Here is an 18654-nt window from a genome sequence, read left to right as displayed (position 1 = left end):
CTGCCTTTTAATCTCTCAGTGTAATAGTGAACAGATGAGTATCTTTGACTTCCCAACTTAATTCATTTTTTTTCTATCAGTGATTTTTGCTTATTTTTCTATGGGTTAGGTAATAGAAGTTATACTTATTTGGTCCTAAGGATACTTCTCCTTAGGTAGAACTTCAGTAAGAAAATTTCTTGATGCTTTCTCTTCACTCTTTGTCTCCAGAGGAGAAATACACTTTGTATTTTTTAAGCAAAGAATATAAAATAAACATTAGGCATAATATATGAGTAGAATAATTATAAGATGGTTAAGATCGTAAGTTTTCAGTTTATTGATGAGACCTTAAAATTTGTGGTTTAGAAACTCTTTGACCTTGTAGAGTGCTAGTAAATCTGATCACTGAAGTTTTAGTAAGTTCAGATTATAATGCTTATCATGAAATATCTTTAATTCTTGAGGTGGCTTGTTTCTATTATTTACTCTTGTGACGTGTTCAGCTTTACCAGGCTCTTCTACTGGTCAGATTGTCACCTATTGTGGATCCTCTTTTATTGTTTGGTGTTACAAATGATCTAAATATGTTAGGCTTCAAAAGCAACAATTGTTTTATGGTTGTTCTAGATTATTATGATTTTTATATTTTTGAGTCACCTTTGAAATTTTATAGGAAGTTATTCTTCAAATAATTAGCATCTTTGTTGCAAACAAAAATATTATGTACTTATATCACAATGTCAACAAATTGTCTTAGAGTTAGCAATCACTAAAAATGTTTACCATAATCCTAGGTTAGAATTCAAAAAGCACATTTTAGGAAAGTTCTTTAGTTTGGCAATTTAAACAGATCCAATCATGACTTGTGAAAAAATAACAATCAGTGACAGTTCTCATGCAATTATTTTGGAGTAAATGTTTGTGAAAATTTTTTAAATTGTGAATTTTAAGATTTTCTGTCAACCTGAATTTGCAACTTATTTGTACGTTGTAGTTTCTGCCCATTGAGGAGAATATGTTTTTGAGGACGTTGTTCACAGCATCACACAGTGTCCATTTTATGAGGACCCATGGGAGAAATTTCTCTCAGGTCTCAGTACCAGAAAAAGCTGTACTTCTCCTGAGCAACTGGTTTGTTTTTATTTTATGGACACTGAGAATCTTTGTTTCCCCCTTTGCTTTGGCCACTAAGAAGCTCAGAACTGAATTTGTGGCCCACCTTTAGCAATTGTACAGGATTTTGTGGCATGCATTTATATACTAATTTTACTTGCTAGCTTTTTCCTATATTCTTACTTTTATTTTCTCCACTCTGACTTCTTCATTTATTTATATCCTGTTTATATGCTTATATATTTTTATCTTTTTTATGTAATATGACTGTGCTGGGTGTGTATATGTGAGAGTATATATATGTATAAATTAACAGCTTCAGATACTTTGCAAAAAATGGGATATAAATAAATAGTGCAAGAATACTTATATTACTAATTTCAGTCTTTAATTAGTGAAGAAAGTCTGTGATTGCTTTTAAATTACTAATCTTTTTGCAACAAAATAACCATGCTTTTGGATCAGCGTAATTAGTTTTATGAATTCTGTCTGAAGGATGATTTTTATCTCTTTTGTTTGTTTTAGAAAAGGGAGGCACTTATGTTTGAAAAAGATTGTGCCACTAAACTAAAGGAGAAGCAGCTCTTTAAGATATTTCCAGCCATTAACCAAAATTTTCTGGTGGACATTTTCAAGGACCACAAGTGAGTGATAGGATTATATGTAGTTTCTATTGTGATGTCATTGAAAACGTATCATTTTAATTTTTCTGATAATTCATAGAGGCATATTATAAGTCAGTGCAGTGACATAATGCAGTGTACATAGTATCGGAAGTGAGCAGGTTTGGGCAGTTGGTTCATAGTCAGCTAGTGTGTATGTGCTTGTGTGTGTACCTGTTTGCTTTTGTGTCTATATATAAATACGTATTTCACCAAAAATAGATGGTTTTATATGCTGCTTTTTGTTGGTATTTATTTTTCTAGTCCATACTTAGTAATAGTTTTTTTTTTTTAAAGTTCATAGAATATTCCACAGTAACCTTAAAGTGATTTTTAAAAAGACTTATTTTGTTTGTTTGTTTTCCATTATAATGGTCATCTCTGTTGTAAAAATCCAGAAATAAAATGTATCCCTTCAGCTTTTCCAACTTTTCTTTTTTACAAAAATAAAAAAGGCACATAAAAAACCTTCACTGCTGCCATTCCTATATAGATAGATGCTTTTCCCCCAGAAGTACCGTAATTTGAATGAACATGCTCCTCTTTATGGGCTTCTTGAAACCATGGTGCACTAAGCTTCCTTGAATATACATTTTTGCACACATGTATGAATACTATTGTAGGCTAGTTCCTAAAGTGAAATTGCTGGTTTGGAGTGTATGCATTGAAACGTTTTACAGCTAGGGAAGCCTGCCTGGGTGGTTCAGTGAATAAGCGCCTGCCTTCGGCCCAGCACATGATCCTGGAGTCCTGGGATCGGAGTCCCACATCGGGCTCCCTGCATGGAGTCTGCTTCTGTCTCTGCTTGTGTCTGCCTCTCTCTGTCTCATGAATAAATTAAAAAAAAAAAATTTACAGCTAATGCCAGTTTTTTTTTTTAAAGGACTTTCTGTATTAATTATATGTACTGATAGTATAACCCATCTTGGATAATAAGAATCTTTAAAACTTTGGCCATCCTGATAGGTAAAATATTTCATTGTTGTTTAAAATTTCTTGATTATTAGGAAAGTTAAGACTTTTTCATTAATTTTTCTACTTACTACTTTTTGCCTGTTTTCTGTTTGTTTCTTTGTATTTCTTTTGATATTTGTGAGAACTCACTATATATTATGTGTAGTTGTCTTTGTTTCTATAGGTTATAATTATTTTTCTACACTGATGTTTATCACTTAACCTAGTTTAGTCTTTTCGGGCATATACATGTTTTTATTAACGTGTTTTATCAGAAAATCATTTCCTTTATGGTTTCCAAGTTTAATGTCATTTTAAGAAGTCTCTCCTACCCTAATATTATGAAAATGTTTTCTTCAGTATTTTTAATAGTTAAAAAGTTTTAATTTAGCACTTCCCATTTACCCATGAGTTTAAAATTTTCTAAATTATATGTGTATGGTATGAGGTAGAGATTTAACTTGTTTTTCCAAATAATTAACTGGATGAATAGATCATCTTTACTCACTCATACAAAGTATAACCACTACTATTTGCTTTTTTCCAAAATACACATTTTTCTTTTAAAGACTTCAGTTCTTTTGAGCTCTATGTTTGGTTCTGGGTTTCCACTATATTGTTTTAATTATCATACTGGTACAGTGTGTTTGATGTGTGGCATGTTTGGAATACTTCTGGTTTGAATAGTATATATTTCAATCTTACATGTTTCTTAAATTTGTATTTTAGCGAGAGAGTTTTAAATAGGTGCCTTTTTATAATCGCTTGAGAATCTACTACAGATTTTTTTAGTTTATTAGTGTATTTCTTTTTTTTTTATTAGTGTATTTCAATCATAATAGTGAATTTCTAGAATAAAACCTTTACCTTCAGATTTTTGTTTTTGATGGTTTCTTTTAAAAAAAAAGTTTATTTATTTAAGTAATCTTTATATTTAACATGGACCTCGAATTCAGGACCCCAAGATCAGGAGTCACATTCTCTACCAATTGAGCCAGCCAGACACCCCTGATTTTTTTTTTTTTTCTTTAAATGCAGGGTAGGAATTAATTTTATGATTTTTGCAGCAGCAATTAAGTGAGATTGGTCTATGATTTTCTGTTCTTGGGTTATCTTTGTCAGATTTCGTTTCAGGGTTTTATATAAAGAACATATAATGTCAATGTTTAAAACTTAGAAAAAAAATAAAACTTAGAAGTAAGCAAATTTTTCATTCTCTAAAAATGTTTGAAGGATTGCTTATGTTAATGTTTCCATATAACTTTTATTTTTTTAAGTGACATTATATTTGTAACTCTCTACAGCTATTCATTAGAACACACAGTTCAGTTTCTAAACTGTGTTCTTGAAGGAGACCCTGTAAAAACGGTCGTAGCGCAAGAGTTTGTTCACCCAAATGAGAATGTCACTTCTCATACTACACAGAAGTCTAAGGAGAAAAAGGTATAGAAAAAAAAAAGTATAAAGTTACTTATTTTTACTATAATGGTAAATCATTGTATATGAAAATACAATTGGTTTATTGATATAATTTAATGATTCTTTCTCACATTTTAACCAGATTGGAAATTTAACCACCAATAATATATTTGATTTAGGATATCTGTTTGCTCAAAATAGTGAATTTATAGTTGGTCATGCTTTTTTCTTCAATATCATTGTGTATGTCAAGCACTTGAATTTCTGTAACTTTTTGTGTATAGGCTCTATTACAGTAGAGTATGAGACTTAATTGAGTAGCAGTGGGGTGGTAGTATGATGGGTTTTAGGGTGTAAATATGTAGGCAGAAATTTTTAACCATTTGAGAAACTGCTAAACTTTTTCCCAAAAGTGGCTATAACATGTTCTCACCAGCCATGTATGAGGGTTACAATTTATCCACATTGTCTCTGACCCTTGTTTGAATTCTGATGATAGCCTCCCTAGTGGGTGGAAGTTGTCTTAAGGGTACCCGGGATTTGTTTTAATCAGGTATGTTAAGATACTGAGACTTGGAAATGTCATGAAGGAGGAAATTTATTATACTCCATAGATCTCTAGAAACAGGAGGTGTGGCCTGCCACCCAGGACCACATGTAGAAGCACCAGAGTCAGTGAGGAGACAGAGGGAGGAGAGGGGAAATGTGGCCACAGCCTTTTTTGTGGTTTCTGTGGAGAGGAATGGGTGAGGCAGGGCAAGTGGGTTTAGGATTGGCTAGTTTGAACATTCTCGGCAGGCACCAGAGGGTAAAACTGTCCCAGGTTTTCTGCTGTCTGGTGTGGGTGATTAGGCAACGTGAATTGTGGCCCTGAGAGTGAGAACCCTATAAAGGAAGTGGTTGAGACTATGGGCTCTAGATTGGTTTACATAGCAGATGAGTTGTTTGCTATTTCTAGGAATTAGCCAACCTCAGGGTTGAGGGTACTGTCTTTCCAGGGGGTAGCAAGGACCCAGATGTCAAAGCATCAGGAACCAGGAAATAAAAGAAATGGGTTAATAAAAGAAGTAGTATCTCATTGTCATTTGGATTTGCATTTCTCTGATGACTGGTGATGTTGAGCACTTTATCATGTGCTTATTGGTTATTTGTATATCTTCTTTGAAGAAATGTTTGCTTGTATTCTTTGCCCATTAAGACATGTATGTATGTATATATGTATTTATTTATTTGTGAGAGACTATGCGCACATGAAAGCAGGAGTCGGGCAGGGGTTTGGGGAGGTGCAGAGGGAAAGAATCTCAAGTGGATTCCCCACTGATTGTGGAGCCCTACATGGGGCTCCATCTCATGACCCTGAGATCATGACCTGAGCCTAAATCAAGAGTTTGATACTTAACCCACCGAGCCACCTAATTGCCCCTTAAAAATGTTTATTCTGGACTTGTAGTTCTTTTTATATTCTAGATACAAGTCCCTTGTCAGATACGTGATTTGCAAAATTGTCTTCCATTCTGAGGGTAGTCTTTTTACTTGTTTGATGAGGTCTTTCATTTGAAGCACAAAAGTTTTAATTTTGATGATGTGCAATTTATCTTTTGTTACTTGTACTTTTGGTGTCATATTTAAGAAACTGTTGCCTTGGGCAGCCCTGGTGGCTCAGCAGTTTAGCGCTGCCTTCAGTCCAGGGTGTGATCCTAGAGACCCAGGATCGAGTCCCACGTTGGGCTCCCTGCATGGATACTGCTTCTCTCTGCCTCTCTTGTGTGTCTCTCATGAATAAATAAAATCTTAAAAAAAAAAAAAAATGTTGCCTTCTGAGGTCATGAAATTTTTTTTATATTGTCTTTTGTTATGTTTTTTGGAGTTTTGTTTTTGTTTTTTTTCTAAAATTTTATAATTTTAGTGCTTACATTTAGATCCTTGATCCATTTTGAGTTAATATGGTGTAAGATGGAGTCCAAGTTCATACTTTTGCATGTGGATATCCAGTTGTCACAGAACTACTTATTACAAAAACTGTTTTTCCCCCTCTGAATTTTCTTTAGCACCCTTGTCAAAAATGAATTGACTGTAAATTTATTGCTAGACTATCAGTTCTGTTCCATTGATCTGTATGTCTGTCATCATATCAATACCACATTGCCTTATTATTGTAGCTTTGTAATAAGTTTTGAATTAGGAAATATAAGTTTCCAACTATGGTCTTTTCTTAAGATTGTTTTGCTTCTTCTGGTGCCTTTGCAGTTCCATGTGAATTTAGGATCAGCTTGCCAATTTCTATAGAGAAAATGGCTGGATTTTTTTTAAGCTTATTTATTTATTCATTCATTCATTCATTCATTCATTCATTCATTTATTTGTCAGTCTAGTCTCCACATGTCTAACATGGGGCTCAAACTCACAACCACAACCCCAAGAAGCGTGTATTTCACTTGGCCCTTGTTAATGGTGTTATAGTAATAAACCACATCACTATGAAATGGATATAGAAATAAATCATGGTTTTATTTTATTTTGAAAGAGAGTAGCTATTTGAGAAAGCATTTCTCATATACTATGTTTTTCTTTTTCAAGAATAAGAAATGAAGCATCTCTTCCCAGAGAACCGAATGTGATTTGCATTTTTTAGTCTGAACGCCAACAGAGACTCTAATGCTAGGAAATATTTATGTTCATACTGTTAAGCACTGTGACTTTTCAAAAGTCATAGAAAGCATTTTCATTATCCTCTTCTTGCAAAATCTTTGATTTTTATTAGAGATGCAAACCATATATTCATAGAAATTTAAACATAGGGCAGCCCAGGTAGCACAGTGTTTTAACGCCACCTTCGGCCCAGGGTGAGATCCTGGAGACTCAGGATCGAGTCCTGTGTTGGGCTCCCTGCGTGGAGCCTGCTTCTCCCTCTGTCTGTGTCTCTGCCCCGCTCTCTCTCTGTGTCTCTCATGGATAAGTAAATAAAATCTTAAAAACATTTTAAACATTAATATGAAACAAGCTTGTTATTAAGTACTGGTGAGAATGACATAAGGATGTAGGTCTATGAATATTATGTGAGAGAGAGCCTTGTGTTCTTTCATAAAGTAGATTGAGTATTGGGACGCCTGGGTGGCTCAGTGGTTGAGCGTCTGCCTTTGGCTCAGGGTGTGATCCCTGGTCCGGGGATCGAGTTCCACATCGGACTCCCTGTGAGGAGCCTGCCTCTCCCTCTGCCTATGTCTCTGCCCCTCTCTCTGTGTCTCATGAATAAATAAATAAAATCTTTTTTAAAAAAATAGATTGGGTATTTTGTAAAAATAAATCAATTGTTATTTACAGGTTTTTAAAAAAGATTTTATTTATTTGAGAGAGAGAATGAACAGGTGGAGGGGCAGAGGGAGAGGGAAAAGCAGACTCCTTACTGAGTGCAGAACCCAACACTGGGCTTGATCCCAGAACCTGAGCTGGTCAGCCACCTAACTCACTGAACTACTCAGACAACCCTATTTATAGATTTTTGACTTTGATAATGAATTAGAAGTATGCGGATACCTTTATTTTACTCCTTAATTAGTTTTTTTTTTTTTTTAAATATTTATTCTTGAGAGACACAGAGAGAGAGAGGCAGAGACACAGGCAGAGGGAGAAGCAGGCTCCATGCACCGGGAGCCCGACGTGGGATTCGATCCCGGGTCTCCATGGGCAGGTGCCAAACTGCTGCACCACCCAGGGATCCCCGTGCCTTTATGTTTTAAAAAGAATATTATTTAATTATTTTATTGATCGTTTTTTAAAACATATAAATTGAAATATACCATTACTACTTTCAGTGACTAGACTCTATAGGTTTACAAACTAAAATTTGGAAAATTTTGCATTAGCTAATTGAGTTTTATTCTTTGAAGATCTTGTGTTTTCTTTTTTGGTTTGATTTTGTGACCTAATTATATTTTGATAATTTTAGAAAACTTTTCAACATCTTTTAAGATAAGAGTGACTAAAGAAGAGGTACCTTATAGCATGAAAAAGTTAATGTAGTTGCTAAGTGCATGACTTACTAGGTAGACTTTGGGAGAGTCTGTTTTCTGAGAAGAAAGGTAAAAAATTGTGGACCACAGTTTTCATACACATTTTCTGAAGGAAAAGCCTGTATTTTTTTACTTTCTTTGTATTTTATTTATTCTATAACATCTTATAGGCAAAGAAATCGAAAGAGACTGAAGATATACCAAGTGAACCATCTTTCCAGGATTTTGAGTACCCAGAGTACAATGACTACAGGGCAGAGGCTTTTCTGCACCAACAGAAGAGGATGGAATGCTACAGCAAAGCGAAAGAAGCTTATCGGATGGGGAAAAAACACGTTGCCACGTTTTATGCCCAGCAGGTAAAAAGGAAAAGTGATTACTGTTTCTTTCTTTGTCACTTAATGATGTATGAATAGTGTCCTAAAGCAGGTAATACTCTTATTGTACTAGATTAAGTTATCTGGGGAATGTAGCTTATATAAGGGACATAAGATATCCTAATGTATAAGCAATGTAAGGTTCTGAGAATTACCTCTCCTTTGAAATGCTCAATTTCTATGGTTTCTTTTGCATTTATGGCTTACATGAATTAGTTTATTCTGACAGTCCATATTTTCCTTAGGATAAATTCTGTCAGCACTGCTTCTAAACAGATACAGGTTTTCTGAAGGAAAGACAACAGAATGTTAATCTTGACCATCTCCGGGTAGAATTACAGGGGACTTGTGCTTTCTGTTATATTTGAATATTTAGTAGTGTATCACTTTTATGGTCAGGAAAAGTTACATTAATGTCTTTCAAGGAAGTAAAATTTTGACTCAGGCTCATTGGACATGGTATTACAAGAAACTTGTCTGATTTCCTTTTTAGCTTTGTGGTTCCATAATGCCTTGCTTTTTTGATAGAGGGGAGAAAGGTATCAAACTGGTATAACCCTGTGAGCCCCAGTAACATACCTTGAGGAAAGGCTTCGGGGGTAACCACAAGGTGTTGAAAGGAATGAGACCAGGATTATCAAAAGGTAAACTGATGGATTCCTTCTTGAGATAGGTGATGTTTAAGTCTTCCTCTTCAGTGATTTTTTAGATCAGAAAATATATTAGAAATGATGATTTAGTATTTTAAGAACTATGTTATTAACTCAATAAAATTCACTTAAATTTTGGTGCATTCTTGCATATTAGCCCATTGCATTATTTAAAATTTTGGATATGTTATTCCCTTTTTTTATTCTACCTTTTATTTGGGGAACTGTTTGTTTCCTTATTGCCTTCTAAGTAGCAAATACCAAAAGTTTTTACTGGTGATCTGTTTATAATAAAAGGGTAGTCTCCATGAGCAGAAGATGAAAGAAGCCAATCACCTTGCTGCTGTGGAGATCTTTGAGAAAGTCAATGCCTCCCTGCTGCCACAGAATGTTTTAGACCTCCATGGGCTGCATGTGGATGAAGCTATAGAACATTTGATGACAGTTTTACAGCAGAAGACTGAAGGTAGGACTGTAGTAATGACAAATTTTTAGTATAGAATATGTATTTGTTTATATTAGTAAACTTGCCAATTCAGGAGAATCTGAATTTGCAGGATATCTGTGTCATATTTATAGATGTTTGTATTAGGCTCACTCTGCAAGGGGACCTTCTTGGAAAAGAATCCTCATTGACATAGTCATTAACATTTTATTTTCCTATTTCATATTTGTTTGTTTCAGAAGTTTTTATTTAAATTCTAGTTAGGTAACTCCCTATTTCAGTTATATTTGTATTCCTTTGCTGTATTTATTAAACGGAGGGCATGGTATAATCTGAGAATCCTGTGTGACTTAGAAATGGAACCTTTCAGGAATATCCTACATCTCTGTTCAGTAGACATTTATTAAAGCTAATCGATAGTTTTTTAAAAGGTTTTTTTATATATTTATTCACGAGAGATACAGAGAGAGAGAGACAGAGACATAGGCAGAGGGAGAAGCAGGCTCCATGCAGGAAGCCTGATATGGGACTTGATCCTGGGACTCTGGGGTCACACCCTGAGCCAAAGGCAGACACTCAACTGCTGAGCCACCCAGGCATCCTGAAGCTAATAGATATTTATGAGATGTCAGTTGTTTGATAGGTATTTAATAAAATGCAGAAGTAAATAAGGTGATAGTTTTACAGAATTATTATAGAAGTTAGGCTTTCTGAGTGTTTGTACTATGGAGGTGCTCCCTTTTTCCCTTTTGCTTGTGTTTGGTCTTCACAGGTCAAGGAAGGGCCCCTGCTTCTTCTCTAAGTTCTTCTTATTCCCAGGGCTTTGGGTGAGGATCTTTTTCCATCCAATATCATGTACTTCATATACATTAAAGTATCTTGTTTCTTTTTCATTATCAGATGGTAGCATTTAGAAAAATTCAATCTGTTTTAGTTACTCCAGACTCCAATACTAGAAGTCATCGCCTTTTATCCTTACTAGAGTATTTTTGAATTCTCAGTTGACTTTTTCTTTATCTTCCATTTTATTTTGGAGACATGGAGTCCCATGCTTCGGCTATGACCTCGTAGCTCCATAACCCTGCCCTCTCACTGATAGCTATATTTTTCTGGTTAACTTATACATATATAATATTATATATATAATATGCGTATAGGGAGGCTTTGTACTATACTTTATACAGGTTTGTCAATTGAGCATATATCATTTGTAATTAATTAAATACTTGATTAAATATGATTGATATAGAGATTGGGAGTTCATCTGTTTATCATAAAAACCATGTTGAAAAGTTTACAGTAATAGAATAAAACACCTAAGTACCCATGAATCCAAGTAATAACATTTTACCATGTATGCTTTATATTTTATTTTTACTCTTCCCTTTGTATTCTTTTCCAGGTATTTTTAAGATTTTATTTTATTTACTTTTAAATAATCTTTACACTAATGTGGGTCTTGAACCCACAACCTTGAGGCCAAGAGTTGGCATGCTTTACCAACTGAGCCATTCAGATGCCCCCTTTTTTCCCCAATCATTTTCTCTTTCTTCTCTTTCTAGTAGAAATAAAATCTTTCAGTTTGGTTCTTGCCTAGTTTTTAAAGTACCTTTACTATAGGTAGATTCATCAATAATCAGTCTATAGTATTTCATTTGTGCATTTTAAAAAGTGAATATATGTGGTTTCACACTATATCTGAAACCAAACTTTATTTTTACCCAATATGGTTTTCAGGATATACTCTTGTTGATGGTCTGACTTCATTTATTTATTTATGTATTTATTTACTTACTTATTTATTTATTTAAACATTTTATTTATTCATAGAGACACACAGAGAGAGAGAGAGAGAGAGGCAGAGACACAGGCAGAGGGAGAAGCAGGCTCCATCCAGGGAGCCTGATGTGGGACTCGATCCCGGGTCTCCAGGATCAAGCCCTGGGCTGGAGGCGGCACTAAACCCACTGAGCTACCAGGGCTGCCCTGGTCTGATTTTTAAAATTGTAGCTGCTATATAGTATTCTGTGAGTGCATCATAATGTATCCATTCCTCTCTCACATTTAGTTATAATGTTACAGTGAACTTTACTTTGCATATCACCATGTATATTCTTATTGCTATCTTTTTCCTTGCCTTTTTGTATTAAAAATTATGAACCCATAGAGAAATTGAAATAATCATATAGTAAACATTCATATATCCTTTACCTAGATTGATGCCTTGTTAACATTTGGCCACATTTGTTTAATTTCTTTAAAATTACTTTTTGCTGAGGCATTTGAAAATAAGTTATTAAACATCTTGGTACTTTACCTCTAAATACCTCAACATGTTTATCTCTTGAGAACAAATCCATTCTCCTACATAACCACAGTACCATTGTCACTTTTAAGGTCATTTAACATTGTTAAAATAATATTGTCTAATACGCAGGCCACATTCATTTTCCAGCTGTATGGAAATGTCTTATGTAGTTGTGCCATTTTTTCCTCCTTTAAGGCAGGATCCGGTCAGACATCACATGTTCCAGTTGATTGCCCCATATCCTTCAGGAGTATAGAAATTGTTTGGGGTACCTGACTAGCTCAGTCAGTAGAGCATGTGACTCTCGATCTTAGGGTCATGAGTTCGAGCTCCACATTGGGTGTAGAGATTACTTAAAAAAAAAAAAAAGGAACAGTTCCTCTGCCTATTTTTGTCTTCTGTGTTGTTGACATTTTTGAAGACTCCCAGCCTTTGGTAGATTGACCTATAGTTTTGTCTGATTCTTTCTTCATGATTAGATTCAGTTAATTTTGTTGGTGAAATTACATAGGTGATATTGAGTTATCCTTGGTGAACACATCGAGATACACACACACACACACACACACACATAGTTTGCCCCATTATTGGTGTTAAGTTTGATTTCTTTTTTTTTTAATAAAATAATTTTTATTGATGTTCAATTTACCAACATACAGAATAACACCCAGTGCTCATCCCATCAAGTGTCCCCATCAGTGCCCATCAGCCACTCACCCCCACCCCCCGCCCTCCTCCCCTTCCACCACCCCCAGTTCGTTTCCCAGAGTTAGGAGTCTTTATGTTCTGTCTCCCTTAAGTTTGATTTCTTAGCTAAGGTGGAACTCTAGAAATCAAATGGATTTCTCTATGTAAATGTCCTTTTTCTTTGTAATTAACTAGTAGTTTTTGGCATTTGATACTTGGCAGCTGTGTGAATAATTGTTTTCTTGCAGTATTTCACCTAGTAATATTAGCATCCATTAGTATTTCACCTAGTAATATTAGCATCCATTAGCATCACCAGTAATATTAGATGGTCCTTGAATGAATCAGTTATTATATTGGTGGTTACATAATGGTGTTTTGTAATTTGTGTGCATTCTGTGTTTATTATTGGTATTATTATTATTTTTTAAAGATTTTATTCATTTATTCATGAGAGAGAGAGAGAGAGGCAGAAACACAGGCAGAGGGAGAAGCAAGCTCCCCACAGGGAGCCCGATGTGGGACTCGATCCCCGGTCTCCAGGATCATGCCCTGGGATGAAGGCAGGCGCTAAACCACTATGCTACCTGGGCTGCCCCATTCTGTATTTATTAGCAGACATTCCTTGATAAAGGATCTCTATCCCCTGGTGTTTTTTTAAATAGAATTTTGGAAACCTTTGAGAAAATCTAGAAAACAGTAATAATAAAGATTAGAAAATTAAAAATCTAAGCAGTTTAAATATATTATTTAATCTGGAGAAAAGAAAACTTATTATATAGAAGTATTATAAGAGAATATTCTGTCTATAGAGGGTGAATAAATAATTTACTCAATAAAAATTTGATTATCTTCTAGGCATCAAGGATAGAGCAGTTAAAGAAACATGGTCCCTATTTTTATGGAATTTGCTGTCTAGTAAGGTACATGACAGTGAACAAATAGTTACAAAGTAATTAGCATTGCGATACAAAAGTACAGGTTGCCGTGTTACATTTAGCATAAACTCCCAAATCTCTATATAGTCTCTTCCTTGCCTACCTCCCCATTCTCATCTTGTATTTTGCTCCTTCTCCTTTTTTTTTTTGAAAGTTTTAAAAAATCTGAGAGAGAGAGCATGCGGGACAGAGGGAGGGGCAGGGGGAGAAGCAGACTCCTCAATGAGTAGAGAACCCAGTGTGGGGCTCAGTCCTAGGACTCTGGGATCATGACCCTAGCCAAAAGCAGATGCTTACCTTACTGAGCCACCCAAGCACTCACTCCTCTTTTTCTGACTACTTACCTACACTGTCATTTCTTGCTGTCCAGGTTCCCCATTAACAGCCTCTTACAGTTTTGTGTATCCCAGTATTTCTAAAATGCTTATTGTATAGTTGATTATTAAAATCTGTCTTTTATGGCCAGGAATTATTGAATCATCATTGTTGAGTTTCATTCATTACCCCCCAAAAATTTCTAAATAAATAAATAAAGGGTAGATATTCTTTTCATTTTATAGATGAGGAAACTAATGAGTTAAAAGTTTAATAAAATGTAAAATAATAAATGTTAGTAAAGATGTGGATAATTGGAACCCTTTTTGTTGCAAGTGGGAATGTAAAATGGTGCGGCCATGGTGGAAAAGGTTGGCATTCCGCAAAAGCTTAAACATAGAGTTACCATATGACCCAGATGTTCTGCTACTAGTTATGTACACCAGACAATTGAAAACATCATTCATTCATACGTAAACTTGTACATGAATGTTTACAATAGCCTAAAAGTGGAAACAACCAAATGTCCATCCAGCAACTGATGAAAGGACAAAATTTGGTGTATCTATACAATGGAATATTAGTCGGTCAGAAAAAGAAATGAAGTAGGGTAATATGCTACAACATGGATGAACCTTGTAAACATGCTTTGTGAAAGAAACCAGGTACAAAAGGGCCACTTTTTATATGATTATCATTCATGTGAAATGTTCAGAATAGAGAAACCAATAGAAACAGAAAGTACATTAGTACTTGCTGGGGCTGTAAAGTATGGAATGGGGAGTGACAACTAACAAGTATAGAACTTTTCTGAGATGATAGAATGTTCTGGAATTAGTGTTTATGGTTGCACAATATTGTGCTATACTAAAAACCACTGAACCATACATTTAAAAAAAATGAACTTTATGGTATATCAGTTGTATTTCAAAAAAAGATTACAAGAAAAAAAAAGTTAAATAACTTGTGTAAGGTGATACTTGGTCAGACCCAAGATACAAACCTGTTCTGAAGCCAGGCCTAGCCCTGAGTTGCCACCTGTGGTAGTCTGTAGTTGCTCTCAGTCACCACCAGATGGTAGTATTCTTGAATAGAAATACATGCAGGGGAAATTTGGGGCTCCCCTGTTGCTTTTAGTTATAAAAGATGATTGTCAAACTTGGGGGTGAAAACAAAAATATATCTGACCCTTATGGAATATGCATCACCACTATCTTTGCAATTTTCCTACTTTATAGGGATTTACAGGGAACAGAGGAACAGGTTAAATGGCACCATCAGGATACAGTCAACAATATTCAGACTAAAAATAAACGATCCAAAATTTTCAACAAACCATAAAGAAAATCCCAGGGTGGTGGGAACATTTAGATTAAAAATTACTTCAGAAATATATCAACCAAATGTGGTGTGTCAACTTGTTTCAACCACGATATAGGCAAACCACTGTAAAAACATTTTTTTGAGGGAAACTTTTAGCTATTTTTAGAAACATGATATTACGGAACTGTTTTTAAAATACAGCATGGGTGACATTGTGATTTTTTTTTTTTTTTTAAAGAGTCCTTATCCTGGGAAATCCTTGGGTGGCTCAGGGGTTGAGCGCCTGCCTGCCTGCCTTTGGCCCAGGGTGTGATACTGGGGTTCCGGGATCGAGTCCCATGTCGGGCTCACTGCATGGAGCCTGCTTCTACCTCTGCATGTGTCTCTGCCTCTCTCTTTTTCTCTCTCTCTCTCTTTCTCTCTATGAGTCTCTCATGAATAAATAAATAAAATCTTTAAAAAAAGTCCTTATCCTTTTGAAGTAAGTACTAAAATATTTATAAGTGAAATAAGTCTGAGCTAGGATTGAAAATGGTTTAAATAGTGTTTTTTTAAGATTTTATTTATTTATTTGAGAGAGAGAGATAGTGGGAACAGAATAGGATGGAGAGACAGAGATAGAAGCAGGCTCCCCACTGAGCAGGGAACACAACTTGGGGCTTGATCCTGTGACCCTGGGATCATGACATGAGCCAAAGACAGATGCCTAACCTACTGAGTTATCCAGGAGCCCCTTAATTTTTTTTTGTGTGTGTGTGTGTGTGTTTTTTTTTAAGTGACAAATGTTAAGAATAGCCTGAAATTTGGGAACCTTTAAATATACACATTAATTCATTCAACAAACATCCTTTGAACAGCTACTTTATCTCAGGCATGTGATTCAGCTGTGGAACATTTTCAGAGCAGTGAATTTAAAAAGGAGGTGATATAAATGACTGCCCTCACTGATAAGGGGAGCAGCAGTGAAAGAGTGATGAGAGTGAATTATGGGTAATGACTGCCCTCACTGATAAGGGGAACAGCAGTGAAAGAGTGATGAGAGTGAATTATGTGTACTTATAAGATTTGAGGTTTTTTGTTTGTTTAAAGATTTAATTTATTCATGAGAGAGAGAGAAGGAGAGGCAGAGACATAGGCAGAGGGAGAAGCAGGCTCCATCATGTAGGAAGCCCGATATGGGACCTGATCCAGGGACTCCAGGATCATGCCCTGAGCTAAAGGCAGACGCTCAACCACTGAGCTAGGAGTCCTGTCCTGAGTTCTTTTAAGTAAACCTTCTAATAGCACAACCATAAAGAACAGTGTACAAGTAATAATTATATAGAATAAAGATTTTTTACAAAGTGAATACCCTATGTGGCCAGCACTCAGGAAGAGTTGAATTTTAAACAAAATGTTGCTTAAAGTAATGGATATGGACTAGAGTAGAAATGGGGATCTTAAGCAAAGAAAGAATTACAAATGCAAGAGCAACATACCTCTTAAAGTTCTGGGCTAAACGTTACCTGGGAGATATGAGACTTGAAAAAGTATCTGTGGATCTGTAGGAGTCTCAGGGCAACTTAATGAGCAGAATATAGAATATATTATGTGTATATGTATTTTACACTAAAGGTCAAAACTTGTGCTCTTTATAACTGAGGAACACATTTTTTAAAAAGAGATTTTATTTATTCATTCATGAGAGACAGAGAGGTTAGAGACATAGGCAGAGGAGGGACTTGGATGCGGAACTCGATCCCCAGAACCCTGAGATCGTCCCTGAGCCGAAGGTAGACGCTAAACCACAGAGAGCCACCCGGGCATCCCGAGGAACAAGTATTTATTAAATTCATTAAGTCAACTCTTATTTAACAGTGTTTTTGTTATTTTTTTGCAGCTGTTATCAACTTTTTGGGTTTATACACTTGGTTTATAACTTTGGGTTATAACTTTTCACACGGTCATATCCAAAGCTGGAGCTGTATTCATAAGAGGCCTAGGCTCATTTGATATTTAAAAAGCATCTCTTTGGAGGAGTTTCTTCTCCCTTCTTTTTTTTAAGTTTTATTTATCTTTTTAGTAATCTCTATATAGGACTCGAACTCACAACACTGAGGTCAAGAGTTACATGCTCTTTTGACTGAGCCAGCCTGGTGCCCTTGGAAGAGTTTCTTAACAATTGATTATCTCTAACAGTAAGGCTATATCCCATTTTACTGATAAGGAAACAGGCACAAATAGGCTAAGTAACTTGTCCATGGTCATACCACACAGTCATTTGGTGGCAAAGCTGCTATTCAGATTAGACCAAAGCTGGCTGGCTTGAGAGTAATTAAAAAAGGGTCATTGTGAAGATTCTCTGTTAATAAATATAAGTTACTTAAAGCAATGCCTGACTCCAAGTATATAATAATTGTTAGATATCATTAATATTATTATTGTCATTATCATTACTTTAGAGAGAAATTCTGGTAGCACACAGAAATCTCCTTCCCCACAGGGGAAGAAATTTCACTTGTGTTTAGGTGGATGAGTTGCTTTGAGGTTGCCATACTTAAACAGTATAGATGAAACCTACATTTAAAAACATCAATTTTGGGGGCTTTTTGAAATTATAAATTTTTAAATCCCCATGAAAGTAATTTCACGGGGACAGAGTAGCCAATGGCATGCAGAGCAACATGCCTAAGTTTTATTGTGACTACTATGACACATACCTCACCCATGAATCTCCATCTGTGAGAAAGACACACTGCAGTGGTAGGAAACACAAAGAGAATGTGAAAGACTACTATCAGAAATGGATGGAAGAACAGACTCAGAGCCTGATCAACAAAACAACTACTGCATTTCAACAAGGAAAGATGCCTCCTACTCCATTTTCTGCTCCTCCTCCTGCAGGGGCAATGATCCCACCTCCCCCCAGTCTCCCGGGTCCTCCTTGCCCTGGTATGATGCAGGCCCGCCATATTGGGGGCCCTCCCATGATGCCAATGATGGGCCCTCCTCCTCCTGGGATGATGCCAATGGGACCTGTTCCTGGAATGAGGCCACCTATGGGAGGCCACATGCCAATGATGCCTGGGCCCCCAATGATGAGACCTCCTGCCCATCCCAAGATGGTGCCCACTTGGCCAGGAATGACTCGACCAGACAGATAAGGAGAGATAGGAACCTCTTTATATTCATTTTATATTACTTGTTCTACTTCATCAGGAGATCATGGTGCTGTGACTCTGGGTGTTTTCTAACAGCATGACAAGGAAGACTTGCTTCCCCTTCCTATCAGAGAACAGTTTTTGCAGGGGAGTAGTGGGACCAAAAAAAAGGCACAAATTTTCATTTGTATTGTGAAATGTGAAAATAAAATTGCCAACTGTTTTAGTTAAAAAAAAAAAAAGTAGTTTCATATGTGTTTGAGTAAAGTTTGTTTTCTATTGAGAACGTAAGATAAATGAATTTTAACTCTTCCAATTCCTGTTATAACAG

General features: G+C 35.7%; 1 protein-coding gene and 1 pseudogene across 14 annotated transcripts in view; both read left to right on the top strand.

Moving 5' to 3' along the window:
* The window catches only part of N4BP2 (NEDD4 binding protein 2), a 78139-nt gene that overhangs the window by 54404 nt on the left and 5081 nt on the right, over positions 1 to 18654 (top strand). For 11 of the 14 annotated variants that reach the window (XM_077878942.1, XM_077878953.1, XM_077878907.1 and 8 more), the window contains 5 exons: positions 977 to 1072; positions 1621 to 1739; positions 4016 to 4154; positions 8311 to 8499; positions 9465 to 9633. In XM_077878942.1, the coding sequence (XP_077735068.1) occupies positions 977 to 1072; positions 1621 to 1739; positions 4016 to 4154; positions 8311 to 8499; positions 9465 to 9633 (712 nt within the window). Of the gene's footprint in view, positions 1 to 976; positions 1114 to 1620; positions 1740 to 4015; positions 4155 to 8310; positions 8500 to 9010; positions 9162 to 9464; positions 9634 to 18654 lie in introns of those variants that run through there. The other 3 variants (XR_013368714.1, XM_077878926.1, XR_013368715.1) reach the window with 3 other exon arrangements.
* LOC144301851 (U1 small nuclear ribonucleoprotein C pseudogene) lies at positions 9647 to 18647 on the top strand (annotated as a pseudogene).

Source organism: Canis aureus, chromosome 2, assembly GCF_053574225.1.
Source record: "Canis aureus isolate CA01 chromosome 2, VMU_Caureus_v.1.0, whole genome shotgun sequence".
Taxonomy (NCBI): Eukaryota; Metazoa; Chordata; class Mammalia; order Carnivora; family Canidae; genus Canis; species Canis aureus.
Note: the sequence above shows the minus strand (reverse complement) of the source record. Positions and strands in the feature narration are given on the sequence as shown.